The following is a 16,570-nucleotide window of genomic DNA, read 5'->3' as shown; positions in this document are numbered from 1 at the left end:
CTTGGGAATAGCATGGGCCTCCTCTTCTCCTGAACCCCTCTCTCATCCCAACACTTCAGTAGGGACGTTTAGGTGAAGGAGGGCGGGGGTTAGCTGAGGAAGGAGGTGGTGGAGTAGGGAGATTAAAAGAAAAGCTTAAATGCAGTGAAGACTGCCCCCCACCCTCCCCCCCCCCCACACACACAAGTCCTACCATCACTCTTCACCCCCTCTCCTTTATCCCCGCCCCCCCCCCCCCCCCCCCCCCACAACTACAACCCCAACGTGCAAGCTTGCCCTTCATGGTAAACAGTGGTATGACTTGACTTGGCTCAACTGCTCATGCTCAGGAAACTCCGCATGCTTCTCACGTTGACAGGTGAGAAGGCATCGGTTTCCACCTTGCGCATGGTGAGCAAGGCCAGTTATGATGCACGTTGTGACTAATTGGAAGTGCAGGCTGTTCACAGGAGTTTTAAAAAAAAACCAAACAGACTAAGCATGTACGAGTACTACGGATAAAAACCAGGAGAGTTGACAGCTTTGTGGAAGTGACCAGCTGAGGTAAGACAGTGGTAGCTATAGCAACAACCATTCCCTCTCAAACTAGGGTCAAAAATGGAGACCTGGCCCGGCCTACACAACCTTTATAGATATGTAGTGTGTGGATTCTATTATTATTATTTGTGTTTGTTTAGCAGCTTTATGACCTCTTGAGGTACCATTCATTTCTTAGCAATGTCCTTCATTTAAATCAGAAGTCAAAGAAAAAAAAAAGACGATTCTACAGTAAATTAGTCCCTTACAACATCAACTACAGAATCTCCTGGGAAGTCAAAGGTCATCTACGGTATTGCTAAGTCTCAGGCTGTGTAGGGGCTTCGGGCCTCCTCTTTTCTCAAAAAATACTACCGTACTCAAAAAAGAACCTTTTGTGCAGAAGGCAAATACAAATCCAGCTTGTTCTATTTACATATTTTACAGAAACGTTTTATCCAATTTCAGAAAAAAATACTTTTATGATTCATAGTGTTTTTTTTACCAAAATATACATTTTTGTCCTGCAGATGTTGTTTTTTTTTTGTTCCATGATAACTGGAATTCAGTGTTAATAGATGACATTTACAAAGAATATCAAAATAAATTGTATTTTTTAGACAAGATTCCATTTTCATCAGGAGTGTTTTACATTACCCACTTTAGCTCTTACTCATTAAAAACAAGATCTGGCAAAAAAAAATGGTCAAAAAAAAAAAATGATGAAACATGTCCTTAGCAAAATTTTCTAATACAATCACAAAACTCCCATTTTAAAAAGAATACATCTAAACACTTTCAAATAAGCAACAACAACAAAAATAAGACACGGCTTAAAACTGATCGATCATTAAGCTAAAAAAAAATAAAATAAAATAAATTAAACAAAAAAAAAAAAAAAATCAGGAAAACCAAAAGCGTAAACTTTAAATGTTAGTGAAGGAGTGAGATGTTTTCTTCAGTTGATAGGGCGGGGTGGTCGGAGTTGAGTTTATGGTAGTAAGTCAGTGTGTGCAGTAAAATTATTAAAAAGTCGCCTGAGCTCCACCAAAACCCATGTTTCCCCCTCCTCTTGCTGACAGGCTGGGGCCCTGGAGGGAAGAGAAACAAAGATGGTTGCCATTATTGGATACAAACACAACTATAAAGTATGCCACACGGGAATTAACATAAGTGTCCTGTTGAATAAGTAGAACGATAGACGATAGTAGAAATTACGAACAAAATTTATTTCAATACAATTCCAATATTCCACCACTCCCCTAAGGGACTCCTTTCCCAACTAGGTCGGGGTTTTTATACTGTCAGGGCTCTCCTTGTTCAGGAGAAGCTCTGCCCCCTTAAAGGGGAAGTCATCTGTTCGCCCCCCCACCCGGTCCCACTATTCCAGGAAGGTCATGGGAAATCATATTGCCCTGATCTCAGGACCTCAAGTCTGTATGACTCTTCTTCAGGACCGTGAAGAGTCACCGGATCCGAAAGATTAACTCAGGTGCTGCTGAGTTTATCCAGCACTTTCTGTTCTTATTTTAAGATTACCAGCATCATAGGTATTTTGCTACGACAATATAAAATATGCCAATTCATTTCCAAAGCAACAGACTGCAACTTCCATGTTTTCCTGACCGTTGGAATTAACAGTGGTGAACTGGGAGTGTACTTCACCTTCGGAGAGCATGGTTCCAAAAGCTCTGTTGTGTGCTACAGAGCAACAACTCAAATAATTTCAGAACCAGAGTACCTCAGCTCTCTCTAAGGGATAACATCGAGCTTTTAAACTTCAATTCACTTTGTGAATAAGCAAGACAAGAAATCTCAATGCCCGGCTGCAGCACACTCAATTACCCAACCAGGGAGTGGTGAAGGCTTGCTCAGTTGGGGGGGGTACTGGGAAGGATGTCCCCCAGGACCCTAGATGGCAAAAGGTCCACCTCTGTCAGCCTAGGCTCAGTGGTAGCATTCACACCTTTTGAGTCAGAGCATCATACATCCAAATTCCACTGCACATCAAACACTATTGTGCAGCCTAGAAAGCATTGTGATGTCAGGAAAGGCACTACATTAATGCAAGTTCCCTCCATCAACGAGTGAAATAGGGAGGGGGGGGGGAATTCCAGCAAATATCCATGCTGTGTCTCCCTCCTTGAACTCCAGGGACTAGCAGAGAATAACATTTACTAAAACAAAAAGATTGCCTGGAGGCTGCGCAGAGAGTTGTGTCCTGTTGAATCCGTGATAAGTAGAACAACAGACGATAATAGAAATTACGAACAAGACTTATTAGCCACAAGATGTCGCTAACACATCACGAGGGTCACAGGAAAGGGTAGCACCATCTCCATCCTGCCCACTCACAATCTGGTGTACACTGTTGAACACAGCCTCTAGACAGTGGGACTGAGCAGATGCCTGCCAGCCAAGACATCCCAGCTGGGAAGACATCCCTGCCTCCTACACTGTTCCTCAAGGAATGAGGAGCCCCAAGATTGCAAATGTTTTTTTTTCCTGAAGGATCCAGAACACACAGGTGTTTGTTTCTTCTCCCATCATTCTCCATGAGTGCTCGGGTGTGGGGAGATGGGGGTACCCGAGTGCTCAAGATGGGGAGGGGGTTTCCCTAGTGCTTGAGATGGGGGGCGGGGAGCGGAATACCCGAGCGCTCGAGATGAGGAGAGGGGAGAAACCAGAATGCTCAAGGTGGGGTTGGAAAACCCGAGCTCTCTAGATTTGGAGGTGGGGTGGGGTGAGAGACTGCCGTGTGTTCGATATGGGGGGGGTGGGAGGGGTGAGAAACCCGAGTGCTCGCGATGGGGGGGGGGATGGTTGGTTTGAGGAAAACTCGAGTTCTCTAGATTTTGGGGTTGGGGGTAAGATTCTGCTGAGCATTCAAGATGGGGCGGGAACCTCGAGTGGTCGGGATGGTAAGGTGTGTGTGGGGGGGGGGGGGGGGGGGGGGGAAAGAGGAGGAGGCAGAGGAACCCGAGTGCCCGAGATGGGGAGAAATCCGAGTGCTCGAGGTGGGGGATACCAGAGTGCTTGGAATGGGGGTTGGGGGAGGAGGGGAGGAATACCAGAGTTCTCGAGATGGAGGAGCGGGGAGAGAGACACCCGAGTTCTCGAGATGGGGATCGTGTGAGTGAGATAGAGAGAAACCAGTGTTTGCAATTGGGTAGAGGAGTCCATCAGTGGACAGAATGTCTCTGCCATCTGTCCTTCGGGCTGGTTGGGCAGGAGAGTAGAAGACTTTTCAGTTTCTGGCCAAATCGCTGGCTTTGAAAGCAGACCAAGGCAGGCCAGCAACACGGTTCAATTCCCGTACCAGCCTCCCCGAACAGGCGCCGGAATGTGGCGACTAGGGGCTTTTCACAGTAACTTCATTTGAAGCCTACTTGTGACAATAAGCGATTTTCATTTCATTTCAATCCTTCAATGTTTTTAGCATGAGTTAAAAAAATAATGAATGGCATTACTAGGATTTTAGTCATAGTGCAGACTCAGAGCTTTATATTCATGACCCTGTGTTTCTCTTTTTTTTTAAATTTAAAGTTCCACTTCTTTTTTTTCCAATTAAGGGGCAATTTAGCGAGGTCAATCCACCTAACCTGCACATAGAACATAGAACAGTACAGCACAGAACAGGCCCTTCGGCCCTCAATGTTGTGCCGAGCCATGATCACCCTACTCAAACCCACGTATCCACCCTATACCCGTAACCCAACAACCCCCTCCCCTTAACCTTACTTTTATTAGGACACTACGGGCAATTTAGCATGGCCAATCCACCTAACCCGCACATCTTTTGGACTGTGGGAGGAAACCGGAGCACCCGGAGGAAACCCACGCACACAGGGGGAGGACGTGCAGACTCCACACAGACAGTGACCCAGCCGGGAATCGAACCTGGGACCCTGGAGCTGTGAAGCATTTATGCTAACCACCATGCTACCCTGCTGCCCCCAAACCTTTGGGTTGTGGGGGCAAAACCCACGCAGACACGGGGAGAATGTGCAAACTCCACACGGACAGTGACCCGGGGCCGGGATCGAACCCGGGACCGTGGCGCCGTGAGGCAGCAGTGCTAACCCCAGAGCCACCCTGCTGCCCTTCAGTGAGGATAGTTAAGCGCAGATGTCTCACACACTGTCTCCCACAGAGGTTTGGGTTGGGGAATTTCTTCCTGAGCACCGTGTGGACATAGTATTCTGGGGTGAGAGCCCTTCTCCCCCCTCCTCCTTCTTACAGGAGCTTGGACCTGCTCTACAAAAACTGCTTCAGCTCCTGACACACCACTCCCTGTGGACTTGTAAAACTATTATAGAGAGCACCAAAAGCCGCAACAGCTAGAAGAAATGAACCAATTTTAGTAACATTGGCGGCGTTTATGTGGGGGTGCAGGGAGGGTCCTTTCTGCTGCTCAATGTGTTTGTTATGGGTGGTTAAGAGAGTGAGTAGGCTGGAACATGGATTTGCAAAATGGCAGCATTGGAATCAAGTCAGTCGACAGGGCATGACCATGCTGTATATTCCCTGCAGATATTAAATACATGCACACCAAGTTGGTGGTCAGTGTACTTCACATCAGAAGTGTGTATCTGTACTGTGGATGTATCTGGGTCCCGGCCAAGCATCTGACGCTACCAATGGCAATTTCGCACCCCTGCTATTTGTAGCTTTTCACCATTTAGAAAGTAACCTTTTTGTTCACATGGAAATCCACTTACCACAGTTTAGTCCATTTTGATTTCCCATTATAATTTTAAGCTTCTACCTACATGGTTTACAATGCTGCACATCTTTGTGTATTTTCCATCTCAGCTTCTGGGTCCTGAAGCCAATTTGTGAGCTCCGGCTAAGATCAGCGGTCTCTGGATGGGCTGGGAATCAAAGCCTGGGCACAAATCCCACCACATATCTGTGGCCTCTGGATAATGTAGATTTACGGTGATTATCAAACATTAATTCACACAAGATAACTGAGCGACATCTCAAGAGCAAATCCACTTTACCACTTACTTCCTTTTTCAGATTTTCATGCCTCTGCTTTAGTGGTAACCATTTGTGAAAGCCGTCGCAATCAAAGGGCCCTGAAACAGAGAAGAGGAGGGGGAAGAGTGAGCGGAGACTTAGACAACAGGTCACAAGAATCCGGGCCATCGCTGGGGTCACTTCGCATCTCGGGACACTGGCTCATCTCGCCTTGGACCCTCTCGAAGTTTCTGAAGTGAAACGATTGCCGGCAGCTCCCGATAGCGGAGTGGGGTGTTGGGAAGAAGGGTTCTGGGAGCGCGAAATTAAAAGTCGGGCCAGTCCAGTGAAAACCAATGTTTCCTAAACTCCAACAGTGACTGCGCTTCATTAGCTGGGGAACATCCTGGGATGAGAAGGTTATTAAATGGTGCTCTTCAACACTCATCTTTATCATTCCAAACATCATCTACCCCGTAATCTGCAGTTTTAAAGTCAAGGCCGGAATGTCCCCTCTGGGCACAAGCTGTGAAGCAGATTTAAAGAAATGCTCAATGTAATTATCAGCGTCACTGGCAAGGCCTTCGATGGCTTTTCTCTGGAAACTGCTGGTGGTGCTTTGATACTTAAAAAAAATAAATTTAGAGTATTCAATTCATTTTTTTCCAATTAAGGGGCAATTTAGTGTGGCCGATTCACCTACCCTGCACATATTTGGGTTGCGGGGTTGAAACCCACGCAAACACGGGGAGAAAGTGCAAACTCCACACGGACAGTGACCCAGAGCCGGGATCGAACCTGGGACCTTGGTGCCGTGAGGCAGCAGTGCTATCCACTGCGCCATGCTACCCCATGCTTTTGATACTTTGAGAGCAGTTAATAATCAACCCCACGTGGTGTGGGACTGGAGTAACCCACAATCCAGACCAGGGGAGGATGGCAGCTTTCCCTCTGTAAAAGGACACGGCTTATAAAAATAAACATAATCTATAGCATGCTCTGCTGGTGGGGGTCCTGCATATGAGGTAGAGTTTGAAAGAGTCATCACTTCATCCTTCTGACCAAACCCCATTCCCTCACACAGACCAGTTACTGACTGACCTCCCCATTTCCCCCACCCAGACCACTGACCAGTTACTGACTGACCTCCCCAGACCACTGTCCATTACTGACTGACCTCCCCCTCAGTCCACCCAGACCACTGACCAGTTACTGACTGACCTCCCCATCTTCCCACCCAGACCACTGACCAGTTACTGACTGATTGCCCCACCCAGACCACTAACCAGTTACTGACTGACCTCCCCATCTCCCCCACCCAGACCACTGACCAGTTACTGACTGACCTCCCCATCTCCCCCACCCAGTCCACTGACCAGTTACTGACTGACCTCCCCATCTTCCCACCCAGACCACTGACCAGTTACTGACTGATTTCCCCACCCAGACCACTAATCAGTTACTGACTGACCTCCCCATCTCCCCCACCCAGTCCACTGACCAGTTACTGACTGACCTCCCCATCTTCCCACCCAGACCACTGACCAGTTACTGACTGATTGCCCCACCCAGACCACTAACCAGTTACTGACTGACCTCCCCATCTCCCCCACCCAGTCCACTGACCAGTTACTGACTGACCTCCCCATCTTCCCACCCACACCACTGACCAGTTACTGATTGACCTCCCACCCAGACCACTTGGTCCAGTCACTTGACTGTCGCCACACCCAGACCATTGAGCTGTCTCTCCCCTGCCACACAGCAGAGGATGGCTTCTTGAGAGGAGGTTAGCCAATGACTGGACCATCCTCCAGGGATGTTGCAGAATTACCTCGACTCTCGGGTACAAAACACCCTCCTCACCTCTGGCCCGCCTGGTACCCATTTCACCCCTCGCCTCACCGATTGAATCCCTCATTCTCTGAGCTCCCTGGGCCTTGCCCTCCTAGACCATACAGCTTTCACAAGGGGGTCCGTGTCTGCGAGCCCCCACACACAAACATGTGTAAGTTTCAGTCACCCCTTCATCCTCAGGTCCCCAAAGGAAGGCCAAGCACATTCTGAAGGAGGCAGAAAAGACAATGGGGCTATTTGAAAATTAACCTCTTCACACTGGTTGGAATGACCTGCCGCGATCAGAGAGAATTTCCATGCTGGCTTCTCCTGGAGGAGCAGGAACCATACTCAATCAACACAAACTCCCACAGCCAGAATGATCACAATGGGATGAGCTTCACAAGGCAATGAACCTAGAAACATAGAAAATGGGAGGCCATTCGGCCCTTCGAGCCTGCGCCAGCCCTCGATATATATGATCATGGCTCATCATCCAACGCAGTAACCTGTTTCTGCTTCCCCCTCCCTGCTAGCCATTGATCCCAAGAGCAATATATAACTCCTTCTTGAAATCAGTGCTTTGGCCTCAACTGCTTTCTGTGGTAATGAATTCCATTGACTCACCACTCTCTGGGTGAAGGAATTTCCCCCCATCTCTACCCCATATCGTTAGACTGTGACCAATGGTTCTGGACTCCCCCACCATTGGGAACATCCGCAGATACCTTGTCTCGCCCAGGGAAAGTGGTATAGGTTTCTATGAGATCCCCTCTCATTCTTCTAAACTCCAACAAATGCAATCCTAACCAGCGCATACAATCCTAACAGTGCAACAGTGCACTATCTCCTCTACATCAGTCGCGCCACCCCAGGAATTGGAGATAGGGTGGAGGTGTGGGCTTGGGTGGGGTGCCCTTTCCAAGGTGCTGTGCAGACTCGATGGGCCAAATGGCCTCCTTCTGCACTGTAAATTCTATGACTGGCTCTATGAATCAGTCTGGTAAACCTTCTCTGCACTCCCTCTATGGATAGAACATCGTTCCTCAGATAAGGAAACCAAAACTGCACACAATATTCCAGGAGTGGCCTCACTAAGGGCCTGTATAACTGCAGCAACACATCCCTGTCCCGGTATTCTAATCCTCTCGTTATGAAGGCCAACATACTTTTTGCCTTCTTTACTGCTCCTGCATGCTGATCTTCAGTGACTGGTTTACAAGGACACCCAGATTTCGTTGCACATTTCCCTTTCTTAATTTATAGCTATTCAGATAGTAATCTGGGCTGGGATTCTCCCCCACCCGGCGGGGCGGGGGGGGGGGGGGGTCCTGGCGGGAACCACTCTGGCATCGGGCCCCCCCAAAGGTGCAGAGAAATAGGGTCTAGGCCTGCGCCGGAGTGGTTTCCGTTTCGCCGGCCGGCTCGAACGGCCTCTGGCGCTGCGCTAGCCGGGGCCGAAAGGCCTTTGCTGGCCGGCGGAAGTCCGCGCATGCGCCAGAGCGTCAGTGGCTGCTGACATCATACTGGCACATGCGCAGGGGAGGAGGTCTCTTCTGCCCCCATCATCGGGGGCGGAAGAAAAAGAGTGCCCCCACAGCACAGGCCCGCCCGCCGATCGGTGGGCCCCGATCGCAGGCCAGGCCACCGTGGAGGCACCCCCCGGGGTCAGATCGGCCCATCGTGGGCTGGAGAATCGCCACAGGGGGCCCGCCGACCGACGCGATTCCCGCCCCCGCTGAATCTCGCGGGGCGGAGAATTCAGGACACGGCGGGGGTGGGATTGACGCCGGCCCCGGGCGACTCTCCGACTCCGCCCCTGGTTCCTGTTTTTGCTTCCAAAGTGGATAACCTCACATCTACCCACATTATACTGCATCTGCCAAGCATTTTCCAACTCAACTTGTCCAAATTACATTGAAACATCTCTACAAACCCACCTCACAGCTTACTCTCCCACCCAGATTTGTGTCATTACAAATTATCATTTAGTTTAATAGAATTTACAGTGCAGAAGGAGGCCATTCGGCCCATCGGGTCTGCACCAGTCCTTGGAAAGAGCACCCGACCCAAGCCCACACCCCACCCTCCAGTAACCCCACCTAACCTTTTTTTAAACACTAAGGGCACTCAATCATGGCCAATCCACCTAACCTGCACGTCTTTGAACTGAGGGGGGAAACCGGAGCACCCAGAGGAAACCCACGCAGACACAAGGAGAACATGCAAACTCCGCACAGACAGTGACCCAAGCCGGGAATCGAACCTGGGATCCTGGAGCTGTGAAGCAACAGTGCTAACCACAGTGCTACCATACTGCCTTAATCTTGTTCCCTCATCTAAATCACTAATATACCGTGTGAATAGCTGGGGTCCTCGCACCAATCCATGCGATACCCCACTAGTCACTATCTGCTATTCGAAAAAACACCTATTTATTCCGACTCTATTTCCTGTCTGCCAATCAGTTTTCTATCCATCTCAATAAATTGGGATTTTAATCACATGTTCCTGGTAGCTTGATGACTCGTGGGTGACCCCTGGTGGTAAGGGTAATGATTTGCCTCTTGCACTCCCAGTAACATCAGGATAACACTTACCCCCAGACTGTGGCCGAATCCAGTGCTCGGGGCAGGGCTAGCCGCACTGATGTAACTGCTCACCCCAGAGTCCTGATTAGCCGCCCCGTACAGGTCTGCCATAGGGCCTGGGCTGGTGGTGCCCAGGAAGCCTCCAGTGCGGGTTGGGGTTGAACCTGTCAGAAACAAATAGTACATCAGTGCACTCATCAATACAGATCATATCCACTGACCAGTTACTGACTGCTGCCGTCCCACCCCCCAGATCATTGACCAATTACTGACTGCTGCCGTCCCACCCCCCAGATTATTGCCCAGTTACTGACTGCTGCCGTCCCACCCCCCAGATCATTGCCCAGTTACTGACTGACCCCCCCTGTCCTCCAGGCCATTGGCCAGTCACTGACTGCTGCCGTCCCACCCCCCAGATCATTGCCCAGTTACTGACTGCTGCCGTCCCACCCCCCAGATCATTGCCCAGTTACTGACTGACCCCCTCTGTCCTGGCCATTGACCAGTTACTGACTGACCCCCTCTGTCCTGGCCATTGACCAGTTACTGACTGACCCCCTCTGTCCTCCTGGCCATTGACCAGTTACTGACTGACCCCCTCTGTCCTCCTGGCCATTGACCAGTTACTGACTGACCCCCTCTGTCCTGGCCATTGACCAGTTACTGACTGACCCCCTCTGTCCTCCTGGCCATTGACCAGTTACTGACTGAACCCCTCTGTCCTGGCCATTGACCAGTTACTGACTGATCCCCCCTGTCCTCTGGCCATTGACCAGTTACTGACTGACCCCCCCCTCCTCCTGGCCATTGACCAGTTACTGACTGACCCCCCCCTGTCCTCCAGGCCATTGACCAGTTACTGACTGACCCCCCCGTCCTCCTGGCCATTGACCAGTTACTGACTGACCCCCTCTGTCCTCCAGGCCATTGACCAGTTACTGACTGACCCCCTCTGTCCTCCTGGCCATTGACCAGTTACTGACTGACCCCCTCTGTCCTCCTGGCCATTGACCAGTTACTGACTGACCCCCTCTGTCCTCCTGGCCATTGACCAGTTACTGACTGACCCCCTCTGTCCTCCTGGCCATTGACCAGTTACTGACTGACCCCCCGTCCTCCTGGCCATTGACCAGTTACTGACTGACCCCCTCTGTCCTGGCCATTGACCAGTTACTGACTGACCCCCTCTGTCCTGGCCATTGACCAGTTACTGACTGACCCCCTCTGTCCTCCTGGCCATTGACCAGTTACTGACTGACCCCCTCTGTCCTCCTGGCCATTGACCAGTTACTGACTGACCCCCCCTGTCCTCCAGGCCATTGACCAGTTACTGACTGACCCCCCTGTCCTCCTGGCCATTGACCAGTTACTGACTGACCCCCCCGTCCTCCTGGCCATTGACCAGTTACTGACTGACCCCCCCTGTCCTCCAGGCCATTGACCAGTTACTGACTGATCACCCCCCATCCTCCAGGCCATTGACCAGTTACTGACTGACCCCCCCCCCCCCCGTCCTCCTGGCCATTGACCAGTTACTGACTGACCCCCCTGTCCTCCTGGCCATTGACCAGTTAGTGACTGACCCCCCCTGTCCTCCTGGCCATTGACCAGTTACTGACTGATCACCCCCCATCCTCCAGGCCATTGACCAGTTACTGACTGACCCCCCCTGTCCTCCTGGCCATTGACCAGTTACTGACTGACCCCCCCTGTCCTCCTGGCCATTGACCAGTTACTGACTGACCCCCTCTGTCCTCCAGGCCATTGACCAGTTACTGACTGACCCCCTCTGTCCTCCTGGCCATTGACCAGTTACTGACTGACCCCCTCTGTCCTCCTGGCCATTGACCAGTTACTGACTGACCCCCTCTGTCCTCCTGGCCATTGACCAGTTACTGACTGACCCCCTCTGTCCTCCTGGCCATTGACCAGTTACTGACTGACCCCCCGTCCTCCTGGCCATTGACCAGTTACTGACTGACCCCCTCTGTCCTGGCCATTGACCAGTTACTGACTGACCCCCTCTGTCCTGGCCATTGACCAGTTACTGACTGACCCCCTCTGTCCTCCTGGCCATTGACCAGTTACTGACTGACCCCCTCTGTCCTCCTGGCCATTGACCAGTTACTGACTGACCCCCCCCCCCCCGTCCTCCTGGCCATTGACCAGTTACTGACTGCCCCCCTCTGTCCTGGCCATTGACCAGTTACTGACTGACCCCCTCTGTCCTGGCCATTGACCAGTTACTGACTGACCCCCTCTGTCCTCCTGGCCATTGACCAGTTACTGACTGACCCCCTCTGTCCTCCTGGCCATTGACCAGTTACTGACTGACCCCCCTGTCCTCCTGGCCATTGACCAGTTAGTGACTGACCCCCCCGTCCTCCTGGCCATTGACCAGTTACTGACTGACCCCCCCTGTCCTCCAGGCCATTGACCAGTTACTGACTGATCACCCCCCATCCTCCAGGCCATTGACCAGTTACTGACTGACCCCCCCCCCCCCCCCCCCCGTCCTCCTGGCCATTGACCAGTTACTGACTGACCCCCCTGTCCTCCTGGCCATTGACCAGTTAGTGACTGACCCCCCCTGTCCTCCTGGCCATTGACCAGTTACTGACTGACCCCCCCTGTCCTCCAGGCCATTGACCAGTTACTGACTGACCCCCTCTGTCCTCCAGGCCATTGACCAGTTACTGACTGACCCCCTCTGTCCTCCTGGCCATTGACCAGTTACTGACTGACCCCCTCTGTCCTCCTGGCCATTGACCAGTTACTGACTGACCCCCTCTGTCCTCCTGGCCATTGACCAGTTACTGACTGACCCCCTCTGTCCTCCTGGCCATTGACCAGTTACTGACTGACCCCCCGTCCTCCTGGCCATTGACCAGTTACTGACTGACCCCCTCTGTCCTGGCCATTGACCAGTTACTGACTGACCCCCTCTGTCCTGGCCATTGACCAGTTACTGACTGACCCCCTCTGTCCTCCTGGCCATTGACCAGTTACTGACTGACCCCCTCTGTCCTCCTGGCCATTGACCAGTTACTGACTGACCCCCCCGTCCTCCTGGCCATTGACCAGTTACTGACTGCCCCCCTCTGTCCTGGCCATTGACCAGTTACTGACTGACCCCCTCTGTCCTGGCCATTGACCAGTTACTGACTGACCCCCTCTGTCCTCCTGGCCATTGACCAGTTACTGACTGACCCCCCCTGTCCTCCAGGCCATTGACCAGTTACTGACTGACCCCCCTGTCCTCCTGGCCATTGACCAGTTAGTGACTGACCCCCCCGTCCTCCTGGCCATTGACCAGTTACTGACTGACCCCCCCTGTCCTCCAGGCCATTGACCAGTTACTGACTGATCACCCCCCATCCTCCAGGCCATTGACCAGTTACTGACTGACCCCCCCCCCCCCCCCCCCCCCCGTCCTCCTGGCCATTGACCAGTTACTGACTGACCCCCCTGTCCTCCTGGCCATTGACCAGTTAGTGACTGACCCCCCCTGTCCTCCTGGCCATTGACCAGTTACTGACTGATCACCCCCCATCCTCCAGGCCATTGACCAGTTACTGACTGACCCCCCCTGTCCTCCTGGCCATTGACCAGTTACTGACTGACCCCCCCTGTCCTCCAGGCCATTGACCAGTTACTGACTGACCCCCTCTGTCCTCCAGGCCATTGACCAGTTACTGACTGACCCCCTCTGTCCTCCTGGCCATTGACCAGTTACTGACTGACCCCCTCTGTCCTCCTGGCCATTGACCAGTTACTGACTGACCCCCTCTGTCCTCCTGGCCATTGACCAGTTACTGACTGACCCCCCGTCCTCCTGGCCATTGACCAGTTACTGACTGACCCCCTCTGTCCTGGCCATTGACCAGTTACTGACTGACCCCCTCTGTCCTCCTGGCCATTGACCAGTTACTGACTGACCCCCTCTGTCCTCCTGGCCATTGACCAGTTACTGACTGACCCCCCCGTCCTCCTGGCCATTGACCAGTTACTGACTGCCCCCCTCTGTCCTGGCCATTGACCAGTTACTGACTGACCCCCTCTGTCCTGGCCATTGACCAGTTACTGACTGACCCCCTCTGTCCTCCTGGCCATTGACCAGTTACTGACTGACCCCCCCTGTCCTCCAGGCCATTGACCAGTTACTGACTGACCCCCCTGTCCTCCTGGCCATTGACCAGTTAGTGACTGACCCCCCCCGTCCTCCTGGCCATTGACCAGTTACTGACTGACCCCCCCTGTCCTCCAGGCCATTGACCAGTTACTGACTGATCACCCCCCATCCTCCAGGCCATTGACCAGTTACTGACTGACCCCCCCCCCCGTCCTCCTGGCCATTGACCAGTTACTGACTGACCCCCCTGTCCTCCTGGCCATTGACCAGTTAGTGACTGACCCCCCCTGTCCTCCTGGCCATTGACCAGTTACTGACTGATCACCCCCCATCCTCCAGGCCATTGACCAGTTACTGACTGACCCCCCCTGTCCTCCTGGCCATTGACCAGTTACTGACTGACCCCCCCTGTCCTCCAGGCCATTGACCAGTTACTGACTGACCCCCCTGTCCTCCTGGCCATTGACCAGTTACTGACTGATCACCCCCCATCCTCCAGGCCATTGACCAGTTACTGACTGATCCCCCCTACACCCCCACCCAGACAATTGACCAGTTACTGACTGACGCCTCTCCAACCCCTGGACCACTGGCCAGTTACCGATTCAGTTCTCCCCACCCCCCCAGACCCCTGACCAGATACGGACTGATACCCTCACCCCAGTTACTGACTGATTCTCCTTCCTCCAGACCACCAACCAGATACTGATTGGCCCCACAACCCCTCCAGACCATTGACCAGTTACTGGCTGACTCACCCAGACCACTGACCAGTTACCGACTAACCCCACCCACCACCCCAGACCAGTTATTGACTGACCCCCCCCAAACCTCCAGCCCACTGACCTTACTAACTTACCTCCACCAGTAATTGACTGACCCCCTGATCCATAAAGACCACGGACCAGTTACTGATTGACCTCCCCATACCCATTGTCCAATTACTGACCAACCTCCCAGACCACTGACCAGTTACTGACTGACCCCCCCAGACCAATCCCTGTCCTCCAGACTAATTACTGAAGTTGTGCAGGAGGGGAGCGATTCTGGAGCAGGAGGGGAGCGATTCTGGAGCAGGAGGGGAGCGATTCTGGAGCAGGAGGGGAGCGATTCTGGAGCAGGAGGGGAGCGATTCTGGAGCAGGAGGGGAGCGATTCTGGAGCAGGAGGGGAGCGATTCTGGAGCAGGAGGGGAGCGATTCTGGAGCAGGAGGGGAGCGATTCTGGAGCAGGAGGGGAGCGATTCTGGAGCAGGAGGGGAGCGATTCTGGAGCAGGAGGGGAGCGATTCTGGAGCAGGAGGGGAGCGATTCTGGAGCAGGAGGGGAGCGATTCTGGAGCAGGAGGGGAGCGATTCTGGAGCAGGAGGGGAGCGATTCTGGAGCAGGACGGGAGCGATTCTGGAGCAATTACAGAGTGTGGATAATTTGAGTGAGATGATTCTAGATTTGGTAGGGGGCAGGGTGGGTCTGGGGGAAGTATAGATGAAGAAAATTTGGGTTGGGGGGTGGGGGAGGAGGTGATTTTGGATCCAGTACAGTGCGAGTGTGATACTGGCTTGAGTTATCTCTGCCCTGTTTCCTTACCTGTTCCTCGAACCACTGCTGCTGCTGCAGCTGCTGCCATTGGCCCATATGCGGTGAGAGGGATTGCTGAGAGAAACAGGGAGGGAAAAATAGAGAGAGAGAGAAAACAATCAGCACCACGCAAGACCAAAGATCAATAAACCATCTCTGGATGGATACAGCAGTCATGTATCACAGACAGTGCACTGCACGAAGCAAGCTCAGCAGACCGGTGCCTTCCTCCAGCTGCTCTCTTTAACCTGATCCTGACACCAAGCAAGATCCATGATCACAGACAGAGAAAACATGGCCCTGTGACCCTCTGCTCATCACCTCCCCGCTCCTGTTACATTCGGAGATACACTGTAAACGCAGCTCGAGTCTGCACACTGGGAAAATGTCTTCACCAGCACTCTATTCTGAAACAGTAGCAACATTCACAAATCAGCAGCACACCGTTGCGCTTTCTTGCCGCTCACGACGGTGTGGAATGGAGCCATTCAGACCTGGGACACACCGCAGCGGGCTGCTGGCAAAATGGAGCATCCCGACGGCGGAGAATCCAGCCCCATACGTTTGCTTCCCAATCTGTGCTGAGCCAGTTGTCGTCAGCCAAATAGGGAAGCGAGTTAAACTTCAATACAACTGGCTTTGACATGCCTGGGTTAGCGACAGATAAGCTGTGCCAGAATCCCTGCTTCCCAGCTCTGCTGGTCAGTGGCTGAACCAAGGTCAAAGTTCCGGTGTGGCTCTCATGCGATTAAATGATGTGCTGACACTCCTGGGCAAGAACACAGCTGAACAGGGCACACTGTGGAACTGTCCTCTGATATCAGCACACTGACCAGAGAGAGTGGGAGAGACAATATCAGAACATTAAACTCTCCCAGTCAGCGAGACCTCCGTGTAGAGACCCCATACTGGCCAAGTGCAACTGCAGCCAACTGCAATAGTGAGTTTTCAAGTG

General features: G+C 52.5%; 1 protein-coding gene across 2 annotated transcripts in view; it reads right to left on the bottom strand.

Moving 5' to 3' along the window:
- Window positions 1-656: 656 nt before the first annotated feature.
- Window positions 657-16,570, bottom strand: part of msi1b (musashi RNA binding protein 1b) — a 195,606-nt gene continuing 179,692 nt past the window's right edge. For both annotated transcript variants that reach the window (XM_038791971.1, XM_038791964.1), the window contains exons 12-15: window positions 15,625-15,690; window positions 9,918-10,072; window positions 5,530-5,600; window positions 657-1,607 (exon numbers count right to left, since the gene is read on the bottom strand). In XM_038791971.1, the coding sequence (XP_038647899.1) occupies window positions 5,559-5,600; window positions 9,918-10,072; window positions 15,625-15,690 (263 nt within the window). In that variant the 3' untranslated portion in view covers window positions 657-1,607; window positions 5,530-5,558. The remainder of the gene's footprint in view (window positions 1,608-5,529; window positions 5,601-9,917; window positions 10,073-15,624; window positions 15,691-16,570) is intronic.

This window comes from Scyliorhinus canicula, chromosome 1, assembly GCF_902713615.1.
Source record: "Scyliorhinus canicula chromosome 1, sScyCan1.1, whole genome shotgun sequence".
Taxonomy (NCBI): Eukaryota; Metazoa; Chordata; class Chondrichthyes; order Carcharhiniformes; family Scyliorhinidae; genus Scyliorhinus; species Scyliorhinus canicula.
This window is presented reverse-complemented; position numbering and strand designations above follow the sequence as displayed.